General features: G+C 41.6%; 5 protein-coding genes across 8 annotated transcripts; 1 reads left to right on the plus strand and 4 right to left on the minus strand.

The window, feature by feature from the left end:
• Positions 1 to 956: 956 nt before the first annotated feature.
• On the minus strand, positions 957 to 1,316 carry LOC135604822 (cyclic dof factor 4-like). The gene has a single exon (XM_065094476.1). The coding sequence runs from the start codon at positions 1,314 to 1,316 to the stop codon at positions 957 to 959; it is 360 nt and encodes a 119-aa protein (XP_064950548.1).
• A 2,063-nt stretch (positions 1,317 to 3,379) lies between these two features.
• On the minus strand, positions 3,380 to 6,496 carry LOC135582546 (uncharacterized). Of its 2 annotated transcripts, XM_065094650.1 has the most exons (4): positions 6,314 to 6,496; positions 4,569 to 6,078; positions 4,226 to 4,346; positions 3,380 to 4,127 (listed from the first exon to the last, which is right to left on the minus strand). In XM_065094650.1, the coding sequence occupies exons 2-4, from the start codon at positions 6,003 to 6,005 to the stop codon at positions 3,442 to 3,444; spliced, it is 2,244 nt and encodes a 747-aa protein (XP_064950722.1). In that variant the 5' UTR covers positions 6,006 to 6,078; positions 6,314 to 6,496; the 3' UTR covers positions 3,380 to 3,441. The 2 variants fall into 2 exon arrangements, with proteins under 2 accessions (XP_064950722.1, XP_064950721.1); XM_065094649.1 differs by lacking the exon at positions 6,314 to 6,496 and having other exon boundaries at positions 4,569 to 6,262.
• A 2,050-nt stretch (positions 6,497 to 8,546) lies between these two features.
• LOC135605606 (rho guanine nucleotide exchange factor 8-like) lies at positions 8,547 to 10,806 on the plus strand. The gene is made up of 7 exons (XM_065095895.1): positions 8,547 to 8,727; positions 8,896 to 9,012; positions 9,111 to 9,265; positions 9,343 to 9,417; positions 9,493 to 9,765; positions 9,866 to 10,198; positions 10,278 to 10,806. Exons 1-7 carry the CDS (start codon positions 8,691 to 8,693, stop codon positions 10,668 to 10,670), a joined length of 1,383 nt encoding a protein of 460 aa, XP_064951967.1. The 5' UTR covers positions 8,547 to 8,690; the 3' UTR covers positions 10,671 to 10,806.
• Positions 10,807 to 10,858: 52 nt separating this feature from the next.
• LOC135605607 (photosystem I reaction center subunit VI, chloroplastic-like) lies at positions 10,859 to 11,620 on the minus strand. 2 transcript variants are annotated; one of them, XM_065095896.1, is made up of 3 exons: positions 11,415 to 11,620; positions 11,217 to 11,349; positions 10,859 to 11,149 (listed from the first exon to the last, which is right to left on the minus strand). In XM_065095896.1, the coding sequence occupies exons 1-3, from the start codon at positions 11,540 to 11,542 to the stop codon at positions 10,970 to 10,972; spliced, it is 441 nt and encodes a 146-aa protein (XP_064951968.1). In that variant the 5' UTR covers positions 11,543 to 11,620; the 3' UTR covers positions 10,859 to 10,969. The 2 variants fall into 2 exon arrangements, with proteins under 2 accessions (XP_064951968.1, XP_064951969.1); XM_065095897.1 differs by having other exon boundaries at positions 11,217 to 11,346; positions 11,415 to 11,618.
• A 1,251-nt stretch (positions 11,621 to 12,871) lies between these two features.
• LOC135605608 (protein tesmin/TSO1-like CXC 5) lies at positions 12,872 to 20,664 on the minus strand. 2 transcript variants are annotated; one of them, XM_065095898.1, is made up of 9 exons: positions 20,093 to 20,664; positions 19,148 to 19,255; positions 17,467 to 17,644; positions 16,610 to 16,966; positions 16,172 to 16,266; positions 15,962 to 16,056; positions 14,324 to 14,725; positions 13,512 to 13,730; positions 12,872 to 13,324 (listed from the first exon to the last, which is right to left on the minus strand). In XM_065095898.1, the coding sequence occupies exons 1-8, from the start codon at positions 20,338 to 20,340 to the stop codon at positions 13,516 to 13,518; spliced, it is 1,698 nt and encodes a 565-aa protein (XP_064951970.1). In that variant the 5' UTR covers positions 20,341 to 20,664; the 3' UTR covers positions 12,872 to 13,324; positions 13,512 to 13,515. The 2 variants fall into 2 exon arrangements, with proteins under 2 accessions (XP_064951970.1, XP_064951971.1); XM_065095899.1 differs by lacking the exon at positions 12,872 to 13,324 and having other exon boundaries at positions 13,555 to 13,761; positions 20,093 to 20,476.
• Between the last annotated feature and the right edge of the window lie 1,268 nt (positions 20,665 to 21,932).

The raw sequence follows: 21,932 nt of genomic DNA on the forward strand, positions 1-21,932 counted from the left end.
GTAGTGAAGAGGAGCAGCTAAATGATGACTGAACTCTTCTTTGACCATTCTTAGACAAACACCAACTTTTTTGTCATTTTGACCGGTGGTCAAAATCATTAATTAGAAGATGACAATGTGAAGGCACAAGCGCAAAACGTGTTCCTCCTAATTTGCACTGGATTTGGCAGAGGTAGCTTTAGTGGGCTAAATTTTGAGTTGCGCATGCCATTTTCCTGCGAGTGTTCTCTCTCTCTCACGCACAAAATCCAGAACATCATGGGGACATGCCATTTGCTGGTATCTGCTCTCCGCAGCACTGATATGTGGACATGATGATTACGAGACTTGCAAGCATCGGTTGTTGGCAGCTGAGTAAAGGCTAAAACCAAGTGTATTGACCAAGGTAAGAAGTAGCACACCTCCAACCATGTGAGAGCAGCAGGCTTGGTGGTGATGGTGATGTCCTTCCTTCCATGTACACTAATAATTTATCCTCATCATACAGGCCATACCTTCTTTGACTTTTGCCCCTCCTGATAAGAACCAAATCATGTCGTAGATCCCAATGCTTCTCGGGCATCTTTCCTCCAACTACATGTTCATATTACATGGTAAGATGAGAACAAAGAACAGAGTTTTTCTATAGTCTATACTTGCTGATCATTAGATGCAAGTGAATACGAGTTTCGGATCATCTGAACCTTCTCCTAATCTGTGAAGCTGTTCTTGGACAGTCTCAAGAAAAATTCAACAAAGTTCTGAGCATAACAATCGAACACTTATCAAAATTTAGATCACGATCTCAGCCTGTACAGAACGACACTGGAAAGCAGAAGTTGAGAGAGTAAGACTTGCATGCCACTAATTAGCTGCACACAGATCCTTCCCCTATGTGCACCGCACACCGTAACTCAAGAACTGCAGCCGCGGAAGTCAACGGAGGCCGCGGTCAACCCTCGCCGGCGCCTCCCGTCTCAAGAGCCGCCGCCCTGCCGTCGCCCGGTCCAGGTGCTCCGCCGGTTAGTGGGGCATCCCCTACGGCGGCCGGCTCCGACGGGGACGTTCCGGAGGGCGCCCCCGGCGGTCCAGTAGCGATGGCAGGCCTTGCAGAAGTGCCGCGGCTGGTTGACGTTGTAGTTGTTGAAGTAGCAAAACTTGGTCTTCTTGCTCTTGCACCTGGGGCATGGCAGCGCCTCCTCCGGCTCCACCGCCTCCACCACCCCGGCCGGCTCCGTCGCCGGCTGCGCCGCCTCCTCCTCCTTGCCTAGTCCGTCCCCCTTTAGGATCACCGTCCCGAAAAGTTTGAAGCTTGGTGCTTCCTCGTCTTCTGCCATGCTGAGATCGGAGAGAGACAGATGATGAGGACTCCCGATAGGTTGAGAGGGATAGGAGGCGCAAAGCGAGAGAGAGAGGTATATATAAGGGAGGTGGCAACAGAGGCTTCATTCTTTAGTGCTCTTTATCGTCATCTCATCCCAATGGATAGAAAGGCCACCCAAAGAGAGCAAGAAGAGAAAGAAAAAGAAGGCTTGTCTGACAACAAGAAAAAAAAGGTCTTCCATTTTGGATGTTATCCATCTCCCGGAAGAAACTTTTTTCTCATTACTTGGGTGTGAATTGTGGACTCTGCCACACGGGAAAAGAATTCCCCAACAATGACAACATGGAAACTTTGGAATGGAGCTTTGTTTGTCATCCATTCATGCGGTGATGAGGTCTTCAGTTCATGAATCATCGCCATGTGCCTACAGCATGTTACTGCGTAAGTCAACAAAGAATATGATGGCAAAGCGAAACATTCCAAATTTTGTTTTCAGCTATGGAAGTTGTTTTGGCACTGATGAAGTAATCACAAAAGTAATTCAAGATGCTCAAAGTGATTGGAGATACGAATTGTGGTGCATATATTTCGTTTATTGTTTTTTATGTTGGGTTGATTGCAGGACCACTTTGCAATAAATAGAGTAGGTGATTTTGCCTACCCTTCCTCGAAGAACAACATCAAAGTCCAAATAAATTGTGCCTAATCTTCTCCGATCGCACTCAGAATATAAAGCTTATGGACTTGAGATTTTTAAGGGAGTTATGGAGGACATGTGGGAATAAATGGCTTTGCTCGTACTACCGAGCAAGAAAGATGGAGAAATTTGTGGTTAGCACCAGAACTTAGATTCTTTGGCTCCAAGATTGACTTTTCTTCGGCAGATGGGTCCAAAACTCAATTTTTAATATAATTTTACATTAAATTTTGTTTTTTGACTGCATATAATGCACCGGATATTTTATCAGAGATAATCTAAATCTCATTTGATTGGATTCTTTGCTCGCTGGAATTTGCTCTGCTCACAAGCATGATCACATGATGTTGGATTGAACGCCAGAATAAGGCGAGTCTGATTCGTTCTGGAATTAGTTCGGATGAGGGAAACGGATCCGTGGAAGGAATAAAGCTGAGCTCCTCTTTCTTCGATCTTTTTCCTTGCTTTTGACTCGATCTTTTTTATCTTGACGATACTGCGCGCAATGCTGGCGATGATGGAGGGGCTGTAGAAGATACTGATAGCTGCGCATCACAATATATCTAGAATTAAACGTAATTAAATTGGTCTCTTTCAATCGGTAGGACAACACTTGTTCTGTACCTGAGAATGATTGACTTGTTCATTTCTGGCATCCCTGTCTGCTTAGATCAAGTCCTAGCTTTCTACAACCACCATGAACATCTCTTGGCTTCTTCCCAGCTCCCTTTCTCGGTTGATGTCAGTGTCCGAGTAGATGGGAATTCTTGAATGCACTCAGTGAAGAACTTGAAAAGGTTGTCTTACTGCTTCAGTCAGTGTGCACTTTTCTGCAAAAGAAAATGACAAAAACCATCTCAAAATTCAATCTTACTTTTCTTCTCCACGAAGAGTATGTGCTTTCTTCTCTTACAGTAGGAAAAAGTTGGGAAGTAGTTAATAGGGTGGAAAGGAATCAGATTGCCGGCCTCTTTTGTCTTTGAATCATTAGTATATGCCCTGATATTATATATATATATGAAGGATAAACAAGCATATGTTCTTTTGTCTTTTCTAGGGTTCATCCACCCTCATCAGACTTTTAATATGATGATACAAGACTGATCCTCTCTTCATTGGATGGGATTTTGTGGTTGACTGACTTCAAGCACTTTTTTACACCTGAAGAATCTATATGGTGATCTCTTTGGTGTTTCTTTTGTGGGAAGGAAAGCAACTCATGTGGATCTACGACATGATGGTTGATGGTTGATGGTTGAAGAATGTATACATCTCATTCAGATCATATGGAGGTCAGCAGCTCATGTGGATCAATTATAATTATAAGATGGATGAAATCATTAATGACTTGATTAATTTTGACATTAATGTTGCTGATGTCTCATGAGGCTTAAGCTGCAGATTACAAAACAATCATTCATTCCAAATCCTTTTATCATCTTTAGTTTGGAGAACAGTCGCCAACAAAAATGGCATCCACCAATTCCATGGCAACCTTCTCAACAAGTGCTGACACGATGTGCTCTTCCACCTTACTGACAACGTTATATGCTTCTTCCATGCAAATGCCATTCCTCCAACCCACGTCCCACATGGCGTTCGTCAACATGTCTTTGCTTCTGAGATCTCTTTCCAGCCTCACGTAGAGACTGTCTCTGTAAGTAACATCATCGTCAGCCTCACTGTACTTGGCAAGTCTCCCAATTCCCTTGCTGATTTCCCCCACTATCTGATCAAGTGAAGCGTGCTCTGTTCTGCTCCACCGGTGAGTCAGCGACATAGGATGATGGCCAGAGAGCTCCGCGTGCTGCCTTTTGCGCTCTATCAACTCTTCTGCACAACCCACATAGAGCTTAGCATCTTTGTCAACCTCGTCCCAGTCCAGCTTTCCGTGATTCGTAGGTGTATGAGCGTCAAGGGTCAGCTCGTCGGCATGCAGCAGGAATGACTGGCAGCTGAGCAGTAAAGCTTCGAGGTGTTCTACTTTATCTGCTCTTGTAGTGGTGCTGATGAGTTCATTGCCGACATGCTTAGCGGCCGCTGCTTCTGCTTTGCCAGAAACCATTCCACCTTTGCTGGTCTTTGGCATGACTTCGCGAATGACTTTCTGGTCTTTCCCAGTCTTCTCTGAAAGCGAGAATGAGAGAATACCCTATTTAGAACTCAGATGCTTCCGTGACCGCACGTCAGTTCTTAATTGATTGAAAGGATGAAAGAATGCTTACCATTGTTGGAAGATTTTGGGCTCAGCTTTCGCTGTTTCGAAGGTTCGGCAGCAGGCGAGTTGTTGATTGCAGATGCGTCATCATCTGTCTTGCAGGAAGGACTCATTTCCTGGCCATCTCTCTGCTTTGGAGAATACAAGAAAGTATGGTAGGATTGCACAAATCGATGTTTGTTAAACTTGTGTGTTCATAGTTCTCATCTAAATAAGCATCACAATAATTGAGTAAAATTCCTGAGATTAGTTTGGCCATCTTCTGCATCGAACGCTTTCTTTTGAGTAATCTCTATATGGCTGACCAATTCATGAGCTCGAAAAAAATTGAATGGCATGAAAGGGAATACCTTGACCTTGGTCATCTTTCGAGCTGGTTTTGCTGCAGCTGTTCTCTTTTCTGCTGCGGCATTGGTGGAATTCCGTGATACCATTTCCCTCTGGGGTTTCATCATACTCTTCTGCTGTGTCGCCCCTGCTTTCATGGCAATGCTCTTTGCAGAAGCTGGTCTTTTGTTGGGCTCGGTAGATGCTGTTGTAGCTTTCTTGGCCTGAGATAACGGAGCTGCCGCAGCTTTGAGGCCTTTTCTGCTTTGAGGAGTCGTTCGATCTAACAATGACATCTGTCCCTGATAGCTTCTCTTGTGAAGATTCGCTTCCTTCTTCTGCTGTCCATGGCATACAGAAGCTGGCAATTTACTCTTCTTGGACGACTCTACTTTGCTCTTCTTCGAGCTCACTGCTTCTTTTCTCACCGATTCATGTGCTAGCTCCCGTCTTCTGTTTGCAATGACCTCGTCATGCTCCACCTTGGTGGCTTCGATCGACTCCTGGCTTGAAGACGGACGAGAAGGAAGGAGCTCATGCTGCTCCCCTCTCTCGGGTAACTGCATTGCCTTAACAGTCGATGGGTCTTCTTCATCCATATGGAATCTTTTACTGTAGCGTTCATCTGCTGAAGTATCGTTTGAATCCGACTGATTTCGGCAACCTATTTCTTGGCCTCTCTTCACGAGCCGCTCGATCTTTTCTCGTTCGATGATGCTCCGTAGAGTCACTCTCTCCGGTTTCGGACTCTGCTTAGACAACAGCAACCTTCCTGCCTCAGGCTTCCCAACATGAAACATTGATCTTGGTGCATTTAGATTCTCCCTGATCTGTTCCTTTCGTATGGTTTCGGCAGCTTCTGCAGGGACTTCTTCCAAGCCCATCAGCCTTGCAATCAGGCTCGGAGCTTTCATCTTCACTGGCTGCTCCGAGGCAGCGGTAGAATTCTTTCTTCCCCCCTCTGTCTCATGATAGGATGAACCGAGTGCACTTCTGAAATACACTCCCAATGACCGGCTGGAAGACGTCTTCTCGTCGTCGGAAGAGATTTGCAGTAGATTCTGACCATGGAGACCCTCTCCGATCACCTTCTTCATCCCCTCACCGCAACTCCTCCATGAAAGACTACTGCAGAGCTTCTCTTCCTGCAGCCTACAGCTGTAACTGTTCACTGCGTACCTATGTGGCTGCTCTAACTCATGACCGATGTGTGCTCCCTCCATGAATTCTCTCTGGCGAGGAATCGTCTTCTTCGATTGAAGCTTCAGTGATTCCTGAGCGTCCAAAGCATCCTTCAGATGACCGTTGCCGATACATTTCGATCCTCCATCAAGATTTGCCACCCCGAACCATGTGTTGATCATGTGACTCAGCTTGCGAGCTGGTTTGGATACCTCCAACAGCTGCACGTCACTGTTCTCCCTGGAGGGGAGGCCATTGCCTCCTCTTCTTCTTACCATCAAAAGGAGTGCAATCCAGGCCTCGACAACCTCTCCAGGGAATCCACCACCCGCAGAAGTCAATTGTTTGTTTCTGCCGACAAGAACAGGATCATTAAAACCCATAAGCTACTAACCTTAAATTGTCTGAGAACAAAATTCCAGTTGTCAAGGAAGAAAACAAATATTCCAGTAGAAGTGAAAAGCTATCTGGTTTTGGAACTCCACTAATTCTTGATCTGCACATATCATGACAAAATGACTGGCTATAATCTATATATGCGGGCTAACACTGGCTTCAAAGCGAGAAGTGGAGAGAACAGAGCTACCTGAAACAGGAGGCATATGAGCTGAGGGTGGAAGCCAAGAAGAAAAAGAAAGGTGGCTGAAACCATCAGGAGCCCCCCATGCTGCTGTGTCTCCACTCCCGGTTTGACTCCTTGAGATCACAAACGTGTCACGTTAACTCCCTCTCTGTCTCAGTGAAACAGCAGATTTAGGTTTCTTGCTACCTGCTGGTCTTCTCACAGACTGAGCTCATTGAATCCCAGTAATGTTGGTGGGTCAAAGTTGGCGTAATGAGTGAGAAAGGAGAACACAGAGATCTGAAGACTTTTGCTGTTTGCTAGCAGTGTTTGCCTTTTCCTTCGCTTCCATTTTAATACGAGAGAGTTCATGAAGTTAATTCCCTGTCATGAGCACATCGATCGCTGTGGGGCTAATCTGAATCATGGATTCTTGTTGAGATGTCTTCTTCTTTTTCAAGGAAGAAGGGAGGATTTGGACCACCCAAAGTTTATTAGTGAATGTTCCCTTAAAACATGTAATTAATGCAAGAGTTCTTCCCAGAGCTTCATTAAAACAGGAAAGGTTCTGCCACAAGAAACTCTTGCGGCGATGTGAAGCAATGGTTTCCATGCACTTAGAGGAATATGGTAACGACATGGAAATACTACATGATGGAATGAAATAGGAACTCGATATCTCAGGTCTGATCTCAAACATAAGTTGCCATCATTACAAGCCTCCTTTGTCTTTTGTTCCTACTCATTGTTGTTTGATGGAGCAGTAGGAGATGGATAATTCTCAGTATTTTCTTTTTACCTGCACCTCTTTTCTTTTACTTTCTCTTTTGGTGTGGTCCATGACATGTTGGAAAGCTGGTCGAGCAGCACATCAATGCATCTGAGAAAAGATACGTAGCTGCATTGGCAGTGGTGACAGTTTGCCGGGGTAGTCCCATCTCCTTTGCTCTGTCTTCTTCCATTTGCCATCTGAGTAACTAGGCTGTCAATCTTCAAGCTCTGCAGGCCCACAAGTAGCATGCAGTGCAAGGAAAGCAGAACTCGTTTGCTTGAGCTAGCAATCATGAGCTTTCCTGCTGAACTATCAATACCACCATGAGAATTCATCAGCCTCCCTACACCAATCAAAGGAAGATGACACTCTAAAGCTCGGGATTCACGGATTAAAACTTCATAACTCTCACACCACTACAATTAATTAACGGAATTTATTTTGATATCGATAGATTAACTTAGGTCGTTGTTTCTCGACTTAGATCTATTTGTATTCGATGAGACGAGAGACTAGTGATATAATAATAATGATCCATCACTAATTAAGCATGACAATAATGTGCAACTATTCTTCATAACCATCGATAATTATGAAAAAAAGAGTTCTTCACACATATATATTATTATTATTTCAATCCCCAACTAACTTAAACATCAGACGAGCATTATTCGAGAAACGTTTCCAACAACGTAGTTTTATAAGTTCATTACCTTTTGATTGACAGTAAATGTCGGGTAAAAGAATTTATTTAAGACCAATCAATAAAAATACTCTTAAATTAAGATAATTTAACAATGTCAGGTAAAAGAATGGTTGAAAACATCGTCTTCTCGATGAGCTTAGAAAGGGTATCTTTGTCATGGGAAGAGAAATATCGACGTGAAAGGGGGAAACTGCCCTACCAACCATATTTGCAGGGCTCGCTGTTGTCAGCCTCAGAATGTTGAGACCACAATACTGACCATCCACTTCATAACCTCCTTTCTATTTTATTCTCGTCCCTCAACCTTCCCTTCTCTTCCTCGACATGCACCCCACGTCCACTCCTTCTGGGTGCATGGTGGAGGTCGCCTTCTTCCCTATCTCTTGCACTGCTTCCCAGAGACAAGGCCTCAACCTGTGTCTCCCCCTCCCTCTGTTCGTCTCCTCGTGAGAGAAGGGCTTTTCTTTGTGCAACCTTAGCAGCTACACCAACAAGTTTCAGCCTGCGTTTCCTTCCATATGTTGGCTTAGAGAGAGAGAGAGGGGGGGCGGAGATATATGCATCTTCCTCTGTTGCTCAATCTAAATCCATGCGCATGCACAATCCGAGAGAAGACACGGTTGCTTCTCGAGTGTATCGATCACCTTCGGTGGCAGACGTGTGAAGGTCGGGTTTCTCACGAGAGGACATAGCCTTGACAGATTGAAAGTGCATGTTAAGTCGACGCTGGAGACCTCGAGGCGCTGAGTGCAGAGCTTTTTTTCGGATAATGAGGAAGGGAACAGATCTTTTAAGGAGGAGATCAAGGTGTTCTTCAGAAGCCAGGGCTTAAGAACCGCTGACAACTCTGTAGAGGGCCAGTAGATTGGTGTTGCGTTTGATCGGTCGCCCGAGGAAGGAACCCCCCCAGAAATCAAGGAAGGATGAGAAAGGATTGTGCAGGAAACGGTCCTCCATCAGGTAAGGCAGATGAAGGATTGGGTGTTCAAATTTAGGCTGAGAAAACAAGATCTAATTCGTGAACTAATCTACATAATATCCTTAATGCAATCCAATGTTTGTTTTGCTGTTCTTATTTTATGGTGAAGATACATAGCCTTTTGAGTTTTCCTCATGGACTTTTGTCAGACATGGAGCTAATGAAGGAGAAGTTTGCGAAGCTTCTTCTCGGTGAGGACATGTCAGGTGGAGGAACAGGAGTTTCCTCAGCTCTTGCTCTCTCTAATGCCATCACCAATCTTGCAGGTTTTGTCTAATACGCAGTAATACATATTATTACAGCTATTCAGCTATTCTGATCATTCTCTCTCTCTCCCTCCCTCTCTTGCTCCTGCTTGATTCAGCTTCTGTCTTCGGAGAGCAGCGGCGCTTGGAACCCATGCCAGAGGAAAGGAAGGCAAGGTGGAGAAAAGAAGTCGATTGGCTCTTATCCGTCTCTGACCATATCGTGGAATTTGTTCCCTCACAGCAGGTTTCAGGAGATGGAAAGAGCATGGAGGTAACTATCGACGTCCGGAAGCCCTCCTTGACCTTAAATCCAAAGATCAAACACTTACATCATCATGCTCTTCACAGATAATGATAACTCAGCAACGCAAAGATCTTCGCATGAACATTCCTGCCTTGAGGAAGCTCGACGCAATGCTCATCGTAAGCAAGAAAGATGATCCCCGCACGAACATTCCGCTTCACTCTGTTCTGATACCGATCTCGACACTTGTGCAGGAGTACCTCGACAACTTCAAGCAGAAGAACGAGTTCTGGTATGTGTCCAGGGATGCGGATGAGTCTGAGAAGGGGAACGTGCAGAGGACCGATGACAAGTGGTGGCTCCCTACCGTGAGAGTCCCCCCCGGTGGGTTATCAGAGGCCTCAAGAAAATGGATTCAGCATCAGAAGGAGCTGGTGAACCAAGTGCTCAAAGCAGCTATGGCTATCAATGCCAATGTTCTAATGGAAATGGAGATTCCTGAAGACTACATCGAATCCCTCCCAAAGGTGTTCGTTCACTCGAGCAATGCTTTTTTTGCTCCAACTCACCATAATCATCGCCTCAGTCTCTGCCATGGATGGATGCTGATCATTTCTCATGGCACAGAACGGAAGGTCAAGCCTCGGAGAAACCCTCTACAAGAACATCACCGACGAGGATTTCGATGCCGAAACATTCCTTGCATCCGTAGACCTGTCCACGGAGCACAAGATCCTGGACCTCAAGAACCGGATCGAAGCATCGGTCGTCATTTGGAAGAGGAAGATGAACAACAAGGACGCCAAGTCGACGTGGGGTTCGGCTATAAGCTCGGCTATTAGCATGGAGAAACGCGAACAGTTCGAAGACAGAGCAGAGACGATCTTACTCATCCTCAAGCACAGATTCCCCGGCATCCCCCAATCAGCACTGGACATAAGCAAGATTCAGGACAACAAGGTACGTAGAACTCCAAGAATTGGCACTCGCACCGTCCGACTTCTTCTGCTGCTGTAAACATGCGACTCCCCTTGTGCAGGACGTGGGATACTCGATCCTGGAGAGCTACTCCAGGATTCTGGAAAGTCTAGCTTTCACCGTGATGTCGCGGATAGAAGATGTTCTCCATGCAGACTCCGTTACTCGAGATCAAAGTCTTGAGGGCTCCAAGTCGAGGCCTTCGGTGGCAGATTCGGAGCCAACTGCAGGAGTAGCGACGCCGCTTGATCCAGCAGAGGAGATCGATAAGCTTAATAACATGGAAGCCAACAATTCCATGACGCTGTCGGATTTCATGGGCTGGCAATTCGACATGGACACCCAGACAAAGAAGGAAGACGAAGATGGAAAGCTGGTGAAACAGCCTCCAAGCATTGTGGTGGCCAACAACAAGCTTTCCAACTTAGAGAAGTTAGAGACATGGGAGGCTTGAGCTTTCAAGAAGCCCACAGAAAAGACGAGAGAGAGAGATTGAGAAAATAAGGTTCATTCCATCAAATTAATTGTTAACAACTGTTCATAGCTTCAGGAATTCAATTAAGAAAAATAGTCTCGAAGAATTTATTTATATTATGATGATCGAAGTGAAATGATGGAGTTGAGATTCCATTAAATTCGATCTGAGCCCAAAAGAAGCATTCCATGTCGATCTTTGTTCACACACGACGAGCATAAAGTTGGAACAGAGTACAAAGGAAATAATCGAGCTTCTTTGATGTTTACACCGATCGCTTAGATCTTGCCGCGAGGCCCCGGAGTAGGAGGCAGCTGCGGGCCCTTCTTGATGGGTAGTATGTCGCCGGAGGCGGTGGATCCCAGGTAGGCTATCGAAAAGCCGCCACCCAGCAGCAAGAACTTGAGCAACAGACCCCGCTTGGTGAAAGGAGCAACGAACGTCTCGAAGAACTTGCTCTGCAATTCCACAAACACATGGTCGGCATCAACCGTAGCCGAGGGGAGGAGTTATGGGTTTGCCTACCTGGAGAGGGTTGTAGGGCGAAGGGGCGTCGGAGCCGTAGTGGTCCCACTGGCCCGTAGTGTTGCCGATGTCTTCGAGGTCGAAGTACACGCTCTTCTCCCCGTACTTGGCGACCACGGCGGCGCCAGGCCTGCTACCAACAAGATCGGAGTTCGATCGCGTCCATTGCGTTCGACGAGAAAGGTAAAGGAATCGTACCTGAGGTTGGCGCGAGAGGCGATGCGGCGGGAGGGCTTGAGTGCGAGCTTGTTGCCGTTGAAGGAGCTCCCTGCGAGGCCCTTCACGGCCACAGGTTGCACGGCCGCGACCGCGGTGAGGGAGGCCATTGCTGCGTCCTTCGCGTGGTGCTGCTGCTAAGATTCCGAGGACTGCGTTCTTTGCCTCACGTTGCTGCTGCGCGAATCTTTATCCGCTCTCCTATATCTACGAGGCTGTGGTGATTCCCAATTGCAGGTGGTGGCGCGGGTGATGGGAGAATCCAGTGAGGGAATGCCACGTGAGTCGAGTTGAGATTGGCTTATCCAGATAGATGCATAGGAAAAAGACACAGAATTATACACAAATATACATAAATACCTATATGTTACAACCTTAATATTGTTGACCAGGGAGTCGATACGACCTAGCCCCATCCCGAAGGTATAAGCTCGTCCTGAAAGCTTACTTAATGCTCTTGAATACTAATGGGGTGAGGCGAACTAACTAAAACGATCTTGAGGTGTCGCTTGTTCGCTCGAGGTGAATTTTATGTTTGAACCGAGGTGGTTGGAGCTTCCTCGGGATTCTGGAGTCGAACCGAGGTGTGTCTTGGTTTTATCCAGATTCCTACACATGAGATTAGCATCATGAAAATTCCCAACTCGACCCCTCCGATGATAGAATCAGTAGTGGGAATGAGAATAGTAGGCTTTTTTTTTTCGTCCCCCTTTTGGGTTTCGGGTGTTTACTTTTATACTTGGACGACCGATTATGGGAGACTGATAGCTCCTTCAAGGGTTCATTTATGTTGATGATCGATTGGTTCCTTCTCTTATCAACAAAGGATAGTCAAAGGGGCATCGTTTGTTTGGACTGACATCTGTATAGGAAAAGAGCATGGAGATTGCCCATGTCAAACGATCGGGAAAAGGAAGATGAATTTGGACATCGGGGATTAATATCCCTTGGAAATGGAGAAGACGTATTTTAATGAAAGTGAGAATTTTGAGTAAAACAGTAACGAGCCTCGATTAATAGTAAAATAATAATTTTTATATAGATTTAAGAAAAAAATATTTTATAATATAAATAAAAATATTCTCCTCTCCTTATATTCCGTTTTTGATAGATGTGCACGTGACTCAATCTTTCATTGAAACTCATTTTTTCTTAATGATAATGCTGCCACATTGTTATTTGAGCTTGAAGTATAATTATCGAGCTAATAGATTTATCAGTTTGGTTGAATCAAAACTACATGAAATGTAACCCAATGATAACTAATGATGATTTGTAATCCTATACAATGAATTTTGGGATAGTGATTCATGCACGATACAATTTATTTGGTGAGTGAGTGAAATCGTAACAGAGCGTAACAATAATAGCCAAAGAAGATAAGAGTGACAGGCTTGTGAAGGCAGCAGCAGACAAAACGTCTCACAAGCCATGTGTAGTAGTTTTAAGGGAAGTTTGAGCTTCCATCACTTCAAAATTACTTTTCGCCAATTCAATTGGCTTTAGAATCTCAATTGTTACATTTCCCTAAATGTTCGGATACATTGAAATTTGAGTGACATTATAGCCGATACATGGGAGTCAGACATCATCAAGTGGTGATGAACCATCCTCTACTTCAGTTGAAGCATCAAATACATCAAAAAAATATGAATGACTAAAGAAGACTTGGAGACCTGTAGCTAATAGCACCTGCACTAAACCGTCATCTTCAGGTCTAAAAAGCAACCTGCTTGCCAAACTCTGTCATTTCAACTATGAATCATCCATCTACTATGTTCAGAGGCATGCTTTATTACCATGTATGCAGCCCCCTCAGATTCCTTATGATGTCACAGGCTTCGATTAAAAATGTGAGCAATATCCGGAAGCAAGATTCCAATAAGAAGGACCTGATGAACAGATAAAAAGCAAAGAGATGATCAACTAAGGAAAAGCAAATGATCAATTGATGTCAATTCTAATAGACTAATTATAAATTGCAACAAAAATGAAGAAAGAAAAAAGTTAATATATGCTTCCAGCAGCATATCAGAATATTATAGAATGAGGCAGTGATGGGTTCTGAGACTTGCTTACTTGTTCACGTATCCGATTTCTCAATCTTAGGTTTGATGTCGCCATTTCCTATGGCTGCTTGTCTGATAGGAGTATGCTTATTAGGATAAGCAGGGATTGGTTTCAACATCTGAGGCATCTCCATAGCAGTTGGCATTGTAGTCCTAGCAGCGGCATTTTGAGCTGATTCCATATGATAAGGTGTTTCATACTTTGCAGACATGGATGAGTACTTCTCTTCTGCAACACGTCAGAGAAGAAAGCATCGGATCTGAACTAGCAATGCAAAAACAAGAAATTGTATACTGCTTAGTCTAAATAATTAAAACATCATTATTCAATGGCACCTTTGGACAATCGAGGGAAAATGATTTTCATTATAACTGAGACACTTTATCACATAATGACTTTTGTGTCAATTCAGGTTAGAGAAAGAGACTCTCAAAACTGCATGAAGTTGCCATTTTAGAATTTCAACTTAATAGCAAAATGAGTCATTCCTCACAACAAGATTATCCTGATACTAATACTTCCCAAACATTCAAACAGGCTAACTGGGGATAATAAAAAGATCACATCTTTCTGATAACAACAGAAAAAACACTTGGATGACAGAATCAGGTTCAGAATCTGGGCAAGACAAACGGTCAAAACAAAGATTTCACATAAAACAAATGTCCACCTTTCGTGGTCAAAAGACACTTCAAATTTCAGAAGAAACAAACATAGATGAAAGAACAAAATGATCCATGGTCATTCTGAAATGACATAATCAGCAGACTCAGTTAAAACTATTTATCTCTACTACCACGGCACAAGGAGAAAATGTTTACCTTTCATTCGTCCATAGGTAACTAGCTTGTGGAGATAGTCTCTGAACTCCATTAATACACACCTTTCTTGCTCCGCATAGACCTCTGACATGCTCTGGTCGTTGGAAGATCTTGGAGCTGTACCAGTAGCTCGAGATGCCATAAAAATTGTGTCTTGCTCATCGCACATCAGTGCCAGTGTACCAGGAGACATCGACCGTTCACCCTTCTGTCCATCCCCAGAATCAGATCCAGACTCTTCGGTGTTAGTTTTGTCTATAGGAATTCCACTTGAATACTCATCCACTAATGCATTCTGCATGTCTGGATCTTTCTGACTCTGATCTCTGTCATGATTTGGTGGTCTGAGAGAGCTTTCATCTTGACCTTCCTTCTCTTCTAACCTCTCCTGAACTCTTCTGTCTGAAACATTTTACGTCAGAGAATAAGGATTTGACGGAATCAAAGGTAAATGACCCATAAAGAACCCAAATTCAGACTCAGCAGCAACATATAGCCAACAAAATCAGCATATGTTAGGCAAAAGAAAATTTTGATCAAGTAGAAATTGGTCAACACCAATATCGCTAAAACCAAATCTTTCGACCGAAGTATCTTAAATTCTAGCATTCATGAAACTCCAAAATAATTAATTATATACTATATTAAGTTCCGCACAAACACTGATGAAACATGCATTTGTTGAAGTATTTTATTTCACAACCAATGTTTTTAGTAAAATTACGATTCAAACCCCCATTTATCAGAAAATCCTGCACCTTGTATCTTCCATGCTAATTTACAAAATATAGATTTTCTCTGACTTTGATGTCCAGAAAGAGAGAAGTAGTCAACATTCTAGAAGGCTACTCGATGAGCACATTCACCAGGCCCCAGCATCGGACTTTGTTCATTACCATATAAGATATGTTTCAATGGAACAGTAGCATTCTGACGGTTGCATTACTTGCAATTTAACAAGAACCAAACAATGGTTACTATATATTCAGAATCCAAGTGTATGATCAGAAAGTAAAAATATCAAATGAATCAACAGAGCTCAAGATAATAATAGGTCAGCAAATAGAAAATGCATAGAAAGAAAGAAGCATAACAACTGTTTTTATAAAATTTCCAGAAGAAAATAAATAATCTAGTAAAGAATTTAAGACAGAACGAAGAAATATATTCAAAAACTCTTTTTCCTTTATGAAAAAAATACATAAAGCATTAGAATGACTGGGTTAGTTTCGAATAATTAAATATGTGAACAATGGAAGAACAAAATTCTCCTCATGACTGTCCACTTCATTCTTTTGATATGTGTCACGTATGGGTAACATAACCGTTGCAAGCTGACATAGGATGGAGATGTAAGCATGTTTAACTTGTCCTATACTGCAACGGTTTTCAATAATTAAATATGTAAACAATGAAAGAATCATGACTGTCCACTTCTTTTTTTTTTAATGTGTCATGGAACAGTTTTTTGTGGTGACATGGGTAACATAACAGTTGCAAGCCGACATAGGATGGAGGTGTTTGCATGTTTAGCTTGTTCTATTCTGCAGCAATATTACTCAAATTGATAGTCCAAAGTGTACCAGAATACTGTATGAATCAGTTATTGAAAACTGTCAATTACTGTGGCAGTCATACCGGAAAATGTTTTGGCAACCTCTCCAGACACTACCACCAAAAGCTTGCACAGATCCCTAACGTGCTCAGGTTGAACTATGTCTGCTAGAAGAGACCTTCAGATGACCAACAAAAATTAAACCTTGAAGGCACAAAAAAACAACAATTCAAAAGTTCCACAAACAAGATTAATTAAATAAAGAAGAAAACTATTGGTAGATTGACTTTAACCTGTAAGTGACCTTAGTGGATGCCGCAGGAGCAGTATTAATAGCACAAGCCACAGGAATGGAAGCAAAAGAAGAGCCCGATGCTGAAGCGTTAGCCTAATAAATGCAGAGTAGCATTGGTAACAACAATGATAAAAATTATTCTCCAATGTAAAGTCCGGCAAAGGTTAATCAAGCAGTCATGTGCAAGTCAGAAGAGTGACAATAAATCACTGTTACATCTTCTTTCATTGCCTATAAATGCCTGTCAGAAAAGCCCTTTGGACAAAGTTAACTTAGCCATCGCATGGGCAATCATCCAGATTTTCAATCAATCCATGCAATGCAAAATTTGAAGTGAACAATAAATTTTTGTCTGATTATTTAGTACCAATTTCATGGAAATAACAAGTAAAATAACAAAATAATCTCTATAATATTGCAAATATCAAAAAATTACCTGTGGAATTTGTGCAAGCCTTTGAGTGGGTTGATCCTTTACTGATGCACCAGCTAACAGCACTTGGTTTTTTCTCTTCCTTGGTGCTGAGGGAGACATGAACCCGGAGGGACCAATAGCCCCATTCAGGGCTGCATTGGTTGCCTGCTGCATGTAAAGAATGCTCCCATGATCACCCCGAAAAAGAGCCTTCCTCTCTTCACTCCCTTCAAAGTTCTTACAGTCCATACATTTACAATTATCAGAGCAAAGAATGTTGGCTTGGAAGCACTCGCAGTATTTCTTGAGGCAACCAGACTTCTTACAGTGGCATCCTTTATTGTGCTTTCCCACTAAAGGAAGTTCTCCTGCCTCATCCTAGCAAATATAAACATATTAATATTAGTAATTAGCACATATATTAAAAAAAATTCCTTTAGGCAAAATGGAACTTTTATTTCTTATCCTGAAAGTAGCTTAAAAGGATTTTATATAGGAGTCCTAAAACATATTTTTTATAGAACAAGATAAACAAAACTTTCGTGATCACTTAATTGCCTGTTTGACTTGCAGAAGATTGAGAACTTCACGAACATGTCCTCTGAACTAATCACTTATTTCTCATCACCTATCACCACCTTGAGAGCATATACAAGCCATCAATATCAAAAAATATAATTGTTCTTTTCTGAGAACAATTGCTAAGTTGCTCAAAACTCACAATAATCTGTTGTTATCATAGGACGCAATTGCTAAAATTTGTCATTACTTGCAGAGTATAATATAAGACCCAATCACCAAATGTGCCAAATATCTTGAATGTCACACCTTGTGAAACAAACCAATTATTTAATTATTCTAGGATATTAACTACATACCCTGCTATCCCGCAGTGTGTGTGGGCTACTTCCAATCTTAGGCCTGAAGGCATTAGGATTGCGCTCTAGAGTAGCTTCAACAGCCTCACGCCTGGCAGCTTCATTCTCGATATTGTTACAGCAGTTTGCACAGTTGCAGCCATCACAATAAACTCCAGACGCAAAACACTCACAGTACCTAAGCATGCAATAATGAAAACGTTAATATAAGGACAATATGCTAGTTTACAAGAGGACATATAAATAAAACCATAATATCAAGCACTTAATTGCAAGACTATGTTTTATACCACAAAAGACAGAACTCAGCATGAACGGGACAAAAATATCTAGTAGTAGTATTTGCATATTCACTGAAATTTTCAAGCGACTAGCAAAATAGAAACTCTAGCATAGTAAAGAAACTTAATGTCCCCATTCCATATTTGTGAAGCATTTAGCTGCAAGACTGCAGGCATAAACTTTCCTTATCTGGAGTGCACAGCAAAATTCATTTTAGACGAGCAAGTAAATAACCAATACTCCTTCTGGCATAAAACCTATCAAACAGAGTAAGCACCTAGAGATTTTCCCGCATTTTTCGTTAATTATTTTCATCAAGTGGGATTCTTGCGATGTATCTATCCTTAATTAAAAAACTAGAGATAAGGGTAATGAATTAGACAGAATTATTCAAACGATTATTGAACTCTCTCTGCACATTATTCATGAGTCATCTACAACTTCCTTGGGAAACAAGTTATTCATAACCCAAGATTTAGTTTCTAAAGGTACCACAAGGAAGAATTTTATATATGACTAATTTACCAACAAAAACTGACAAATTCACTAGCATATGAACTTCGCTTACATAATTAATTAATAATCAAGTTGCATGCCTGACTTATCAGAAATCTGTTTTCCATTAATGAATATCAATAATCATAATACATCCAATATTTACCATGCTAATTCTCAGTCAGAGAAATCAGACAGGGAAGGCACCATAATACATCATAGCTCATACAACCGAAGTACAACACTCTGCGACTACTACAATTAAGTGTAGCTAAAATAGCAATAAGTGCTATGTAACAATTTAAGTTGTGTGAGTTCTGTGTTTGTCTAGATGGGAGGTCTAGGAATATGTGTTACATAGGCCTGCACTTGATGAACCATATACATGAAATCACCGTGTAGCAATTACTGCACTAGTAAGGTTTAATCAGTCAATCTATCCAATGACCATCTTAAGTGGTAGTTAACTAATGCTATGAGATATTGTAACACTGAATATGGGTCACAATCAAGATACCAATTGCAAATTACCGCTGCAGCATAAGCATCAAGTCAGAAATTCCATGGTTGTTTTGGCTGTAAGAAGCAGCTAGTGAACTAAGAAGTCTTAGTAATTAACTACTTGAAAAAATCTTCTAGAGGACAGGGATTAAAGGAGCATAACAGAGACACAGATGATAATTTCTGACAATATTTACAACAGATTTCCTTTTTTGGGGTCCTATCCTGCCACAAGGCATGATGTTTTATGGCATTCTTGGTCATCTGTGCAATCCTTAGACTATAGATGATCTCAAAGAAGTAACTATGCCATTCAAGTGTTAACACACCATAATCTTATCATGAAAAAAATGAAACTAAGAAGACGACAAAAACTTTCATAACAAAAGTTAATTCCACCTACAGCTTCAAGCATTTTGAGTGTTTGCAGTTGCAGTTCTTCTTTCTTGTTGGAGTACCATCTTTTGCATCATGTAATGGTCGTGGCCTTGATTTGGGTGATGCTGGCTTCCTGGAGAGGTTGGTTGTAAGATAGTGAGCCCTTCTTTGCAACAAAAAGCAATAATACACAGAGACATCAGGTAAAGATAAAAGCTTCTCTACTGCTAGTCATGCCTCCGAGAATATTAATAGGTATCCCTCCCAAGACTTGCATGTCACTGAAAAAATATGGATGTACTAATGTAACTAATAGATTGCAGCATGTTCAATACAAGAATATCTCGGAATAAACTTTGATGCTTGATATACCCTGGGCATTTAGAGAAATATGTTGAAGGGACGAAAGCAGACATATTAGCCACTAAAAACTATGACTGAAAAGAAGCAGAAGGTTGATAAAAAAGAGTAATCAATTTCAAAGTTCTCATCTACTGTAGAAGACAGTCTAATTCAACTGTAATCGTAAGAATTAATAGTGTACTTTTGAAAGACTCCTGTGTCCTAAATGACATATATGAAATATACGGATGAATCTTATCACTATAAATCCATCATTATTAGCATCATTAAATACTGGCCAAGATGTCCAAATCTAACAAGATTTAAGCTTGTAGTCCGAAGTAAAAGAACACTCAAATACAAAGAACAAACAAACAAACGAATGAAAACAAAAAAGGACATTTCTGATGCATTATATTTCGAATTGCATTCCGAATTAAAAGACGAGGAATCTTAACATAAGAGCACTGCAGGGACAGTTTCAGACGGAGCGGAGAAACTCTCATGGCCATCCTTCGCCATATAACCTTAGAAGGTAGAAACTCAAGCTCCCAAAACCTAACCTAAGATTTAGAAGATTTGCGCAAATCCATAGTGATTTCAAAAAGCCCGTTAGATATTAACTCACGCAGCCACAGAATTTGAAGGAACAGAGGGGCTCAAGGGATCCGGCGTGGGCCACGGCGGTCGTTGCTGCTGCTGCTGCTGCTGCTGCCGCTGCTGCTGCAGTTGCTGCGGTGGATCAAGGACCACCGGTACGCCCGCCGAAGGCGGGGCTCCGCAACAAGCCGCGGCCGTGAAATCCAGCTGGCGGACGAGCTTTCTTGGAGGGAAATCAGTCGACGCCGACGCAACAGGTTGAACACTTTGCTCCATCGGAGTCGTCAATCGCCGATTCAAGGACCAATTCGAGAAAACTGCCAAAGGTCCCCTCCAGAATTCGGGTCCTCCTTAAAAATCTGAACCCGCACAGATGCCCAACGGCTGGAGATCACTTGGATCGAGCACTGGAAATCCCGCAGATCGCCGGAGGTGGAGACCAAAGAAGGTCCCGTGGAGCCTCGGAAGATCTCCGGCGTCGGAGAGGGAATTAAACGGCAGAGATCCACCGAGAGGAGCAGCGACGGGTGGTGGAGGGCGGGGGATAAAGGTGGATTTTTTATTCGGGTGCGGGAAATCTTTCGAGCACAAGGAGATGAGAAGGGGGAGGAAGAAGCGAAGTGCTTTCTCTCTCTCTCCCTCTCTACTTTTAAATCGAATTCTAATATTTCGACGGACAGATTTAGGTCGAAGAGGCGATCGGACGGTCATTCTCTCGAGAAGAGATCGTGCGGTTAAAATTCATAGGTTCTCGATGTCGGGCCGTCCGATCCAAGAAAAGGAAGATTTTTATTGTAGGGAAATTTGTGGATGTACGTCACAAGACGGCGGTGATATGATCCTGTAATATATTTCTGGGTAATTTACTCACAAAAATCACTTATATTTATATTTTATCATCTTTTTCAAAATATTCAATTCACTTTCATTATATTGGACCTAAAAAATATGTATATAAATATAAAAATAATAAAAAAAAAATAACTTTTATGTTTTTTGGACAAATTTTATCAAAATGATGCAACATATTGGACTTACTATAAAAATCCCTAAAATCAGTAAAGTGCCTATTTATATCATATTTTCATTTGATGGTTAAAATTTAAGATGAACGGCTACATTCGACAGCGTAATTAGGAGTAACGTAATTTTATTTTGATTTTGATTATATATGGAGTGTAATACAAATCTTTTTCAAGAGTAACAATATACAGTTTGTTTAACTCATCTCAATCTCTTAATGTATCATACAAATATGATATACATGATGATGTCATTAGTTTTTCTATTTTTATATTATTTATGAGTTTTGAGTCAATTCAATAATTAAGTGTGACACAACTCATTAATAAATATGACATGATAAAGTTGGTCTAACTTACTTCAGTCTTTTAATAAATATAACCTAAATAGTAATTTTCATAATTTTTTATTTTTAAATAAAAATTATATATATAATTTGAATAAATTCATGCTAAACCCATGCTAATTACGTATTACAATTTTATAATTTTTGCTTGGATGCTATTGTAATCTCTCTCTATATACAAAACAAATAACTCTATTTGTCCTAATGTTATCGGATACATTAACAAAAAAAAATATAAGACATGACAATAACATTTTGGATCACTATGAAAATGATTGACAAAAATAAAATTTTTCGACCAATTTCATATTCAACTAAGATGTTTTTATTTTGATAAAATAAAAAGAAATAATATTAAAATTACTTTTTTACTTATAATATTCTTATCAACTTTCATTTATTTCACTTTCATCCCATGTAAAATTTTCAAACACGAAAATCCTAATACTAATAGGATAAAAGTACAATAGCTAATATGCAAATTAGCCACTCAAAACCT

The sequence above is a fragment of the Musa acuminata genome, chromosome BXJ2-2 (assembly GCF_036884655.1).
Source record: "Musa acuminata AAA Group cultivar baxijiao chromosome BXJ2-2, Cavendish_Baxijiao_AAA, whole genome shotgun sequence".
NCBI classification, from domain to species: Eukaryota; Viridiplantae; Streptophyta; class Magnoliopsida; order Zingiberales; family Musaceae; genus Musa; species Musa acuminata.

Bases quoted from the DNA above. Each gene is read 5' to 3' on its own strand.
- LOC135605606 (XM_065095895.1), top strand. From the start codon at position 8,691: ATGAGAAAGGATTGTGCAGGAAACGGTCCTCCATCAG. The intron at 9,013-9,110 runs GTTTTGTCTAAT...TGCTTGATTCAG, and splicing joins TGCCATCACCAATCTTGCAG to CTTCTGTCTTCGGAGAGCAG. The intron at 9,766-9,865 runs GTGTTCGTTCAC...CTCATGGCACAG, and splicing joins ACATCGAATCCCTCCCAAAG to AACGGAAGGTCAAGCCTCGG.
- LOC135604822 (XM_065094476.1), bottom strand. From the start codon at position 1,316: ATGGCAGAAGACGAGGAAGCACCAAGCTTCAAACTTTTCGGGACGGTG.
- LOC135582546 (XM_065094649.1), bottom strand. From the start codon at position 6,110: ATGGGTTTTAATGATCCTGTTCTTGTCGGCAGAAACAAACAATTGACT. The intron at 4,347-4,568 runs GTATTCCCTTTC...TCTCCAAAGCAG, and splicing joins GAAAGATGACCAAGGTCAAG to AGAGATGGCCAGGAAATGAG. The intron at 4,128-4,225 runs GTAAGCATTCTT...TCTCGCTTTCAG, and splicing joins CCCAAAATCTTCCAACAATG to AGAAGACTGGGAAAGACCAG.
- LOC135605608 (XM_065095898.1), bottom strand. From the start codon at position 20,340: ATGGAGCAAAGTGTTCAACCTGTTGCGTCGGCGTCGACTGATTTCCCT. The intron at 19,256-20,092 runs GTGAGTTAATAT...CAACCTCTCCAG, and splicing joins CCTTCAAATTCTGTGGCTGC to GAAGCCAGCATCACCCAAAT. The intron at 14,726-15,961 runs GTATGACTGCCA...AAAATGTTTCAG, and splicing joins GGTTGCCAAAACATTTTCCG to ACAGAAGAGTTCAGGAGAGG.
- LOC135605607 (XM_065095896.1), bottom strand. From the start codon at position 11,542: ATGGCCTCCCTCACCGCGGTCGCGGCCGTGCAACCTGTGGCCGTGAAG. The intron at 11,350-11,414 runs GTACGATTCCTT...TCTTGTTGGTAG, and splicing joins GCCTCTCGCGCCAACCTCAG to CAGGCCTGGCGCCGCCGTGG. The intron at 11,150-11,216 runs GTAGGCAAACCC...GTGGAATTGCAG, and splicing joins CGCCCTACAACCCTCTCCAG to AGCAAGTTCTTCGAGACGTT.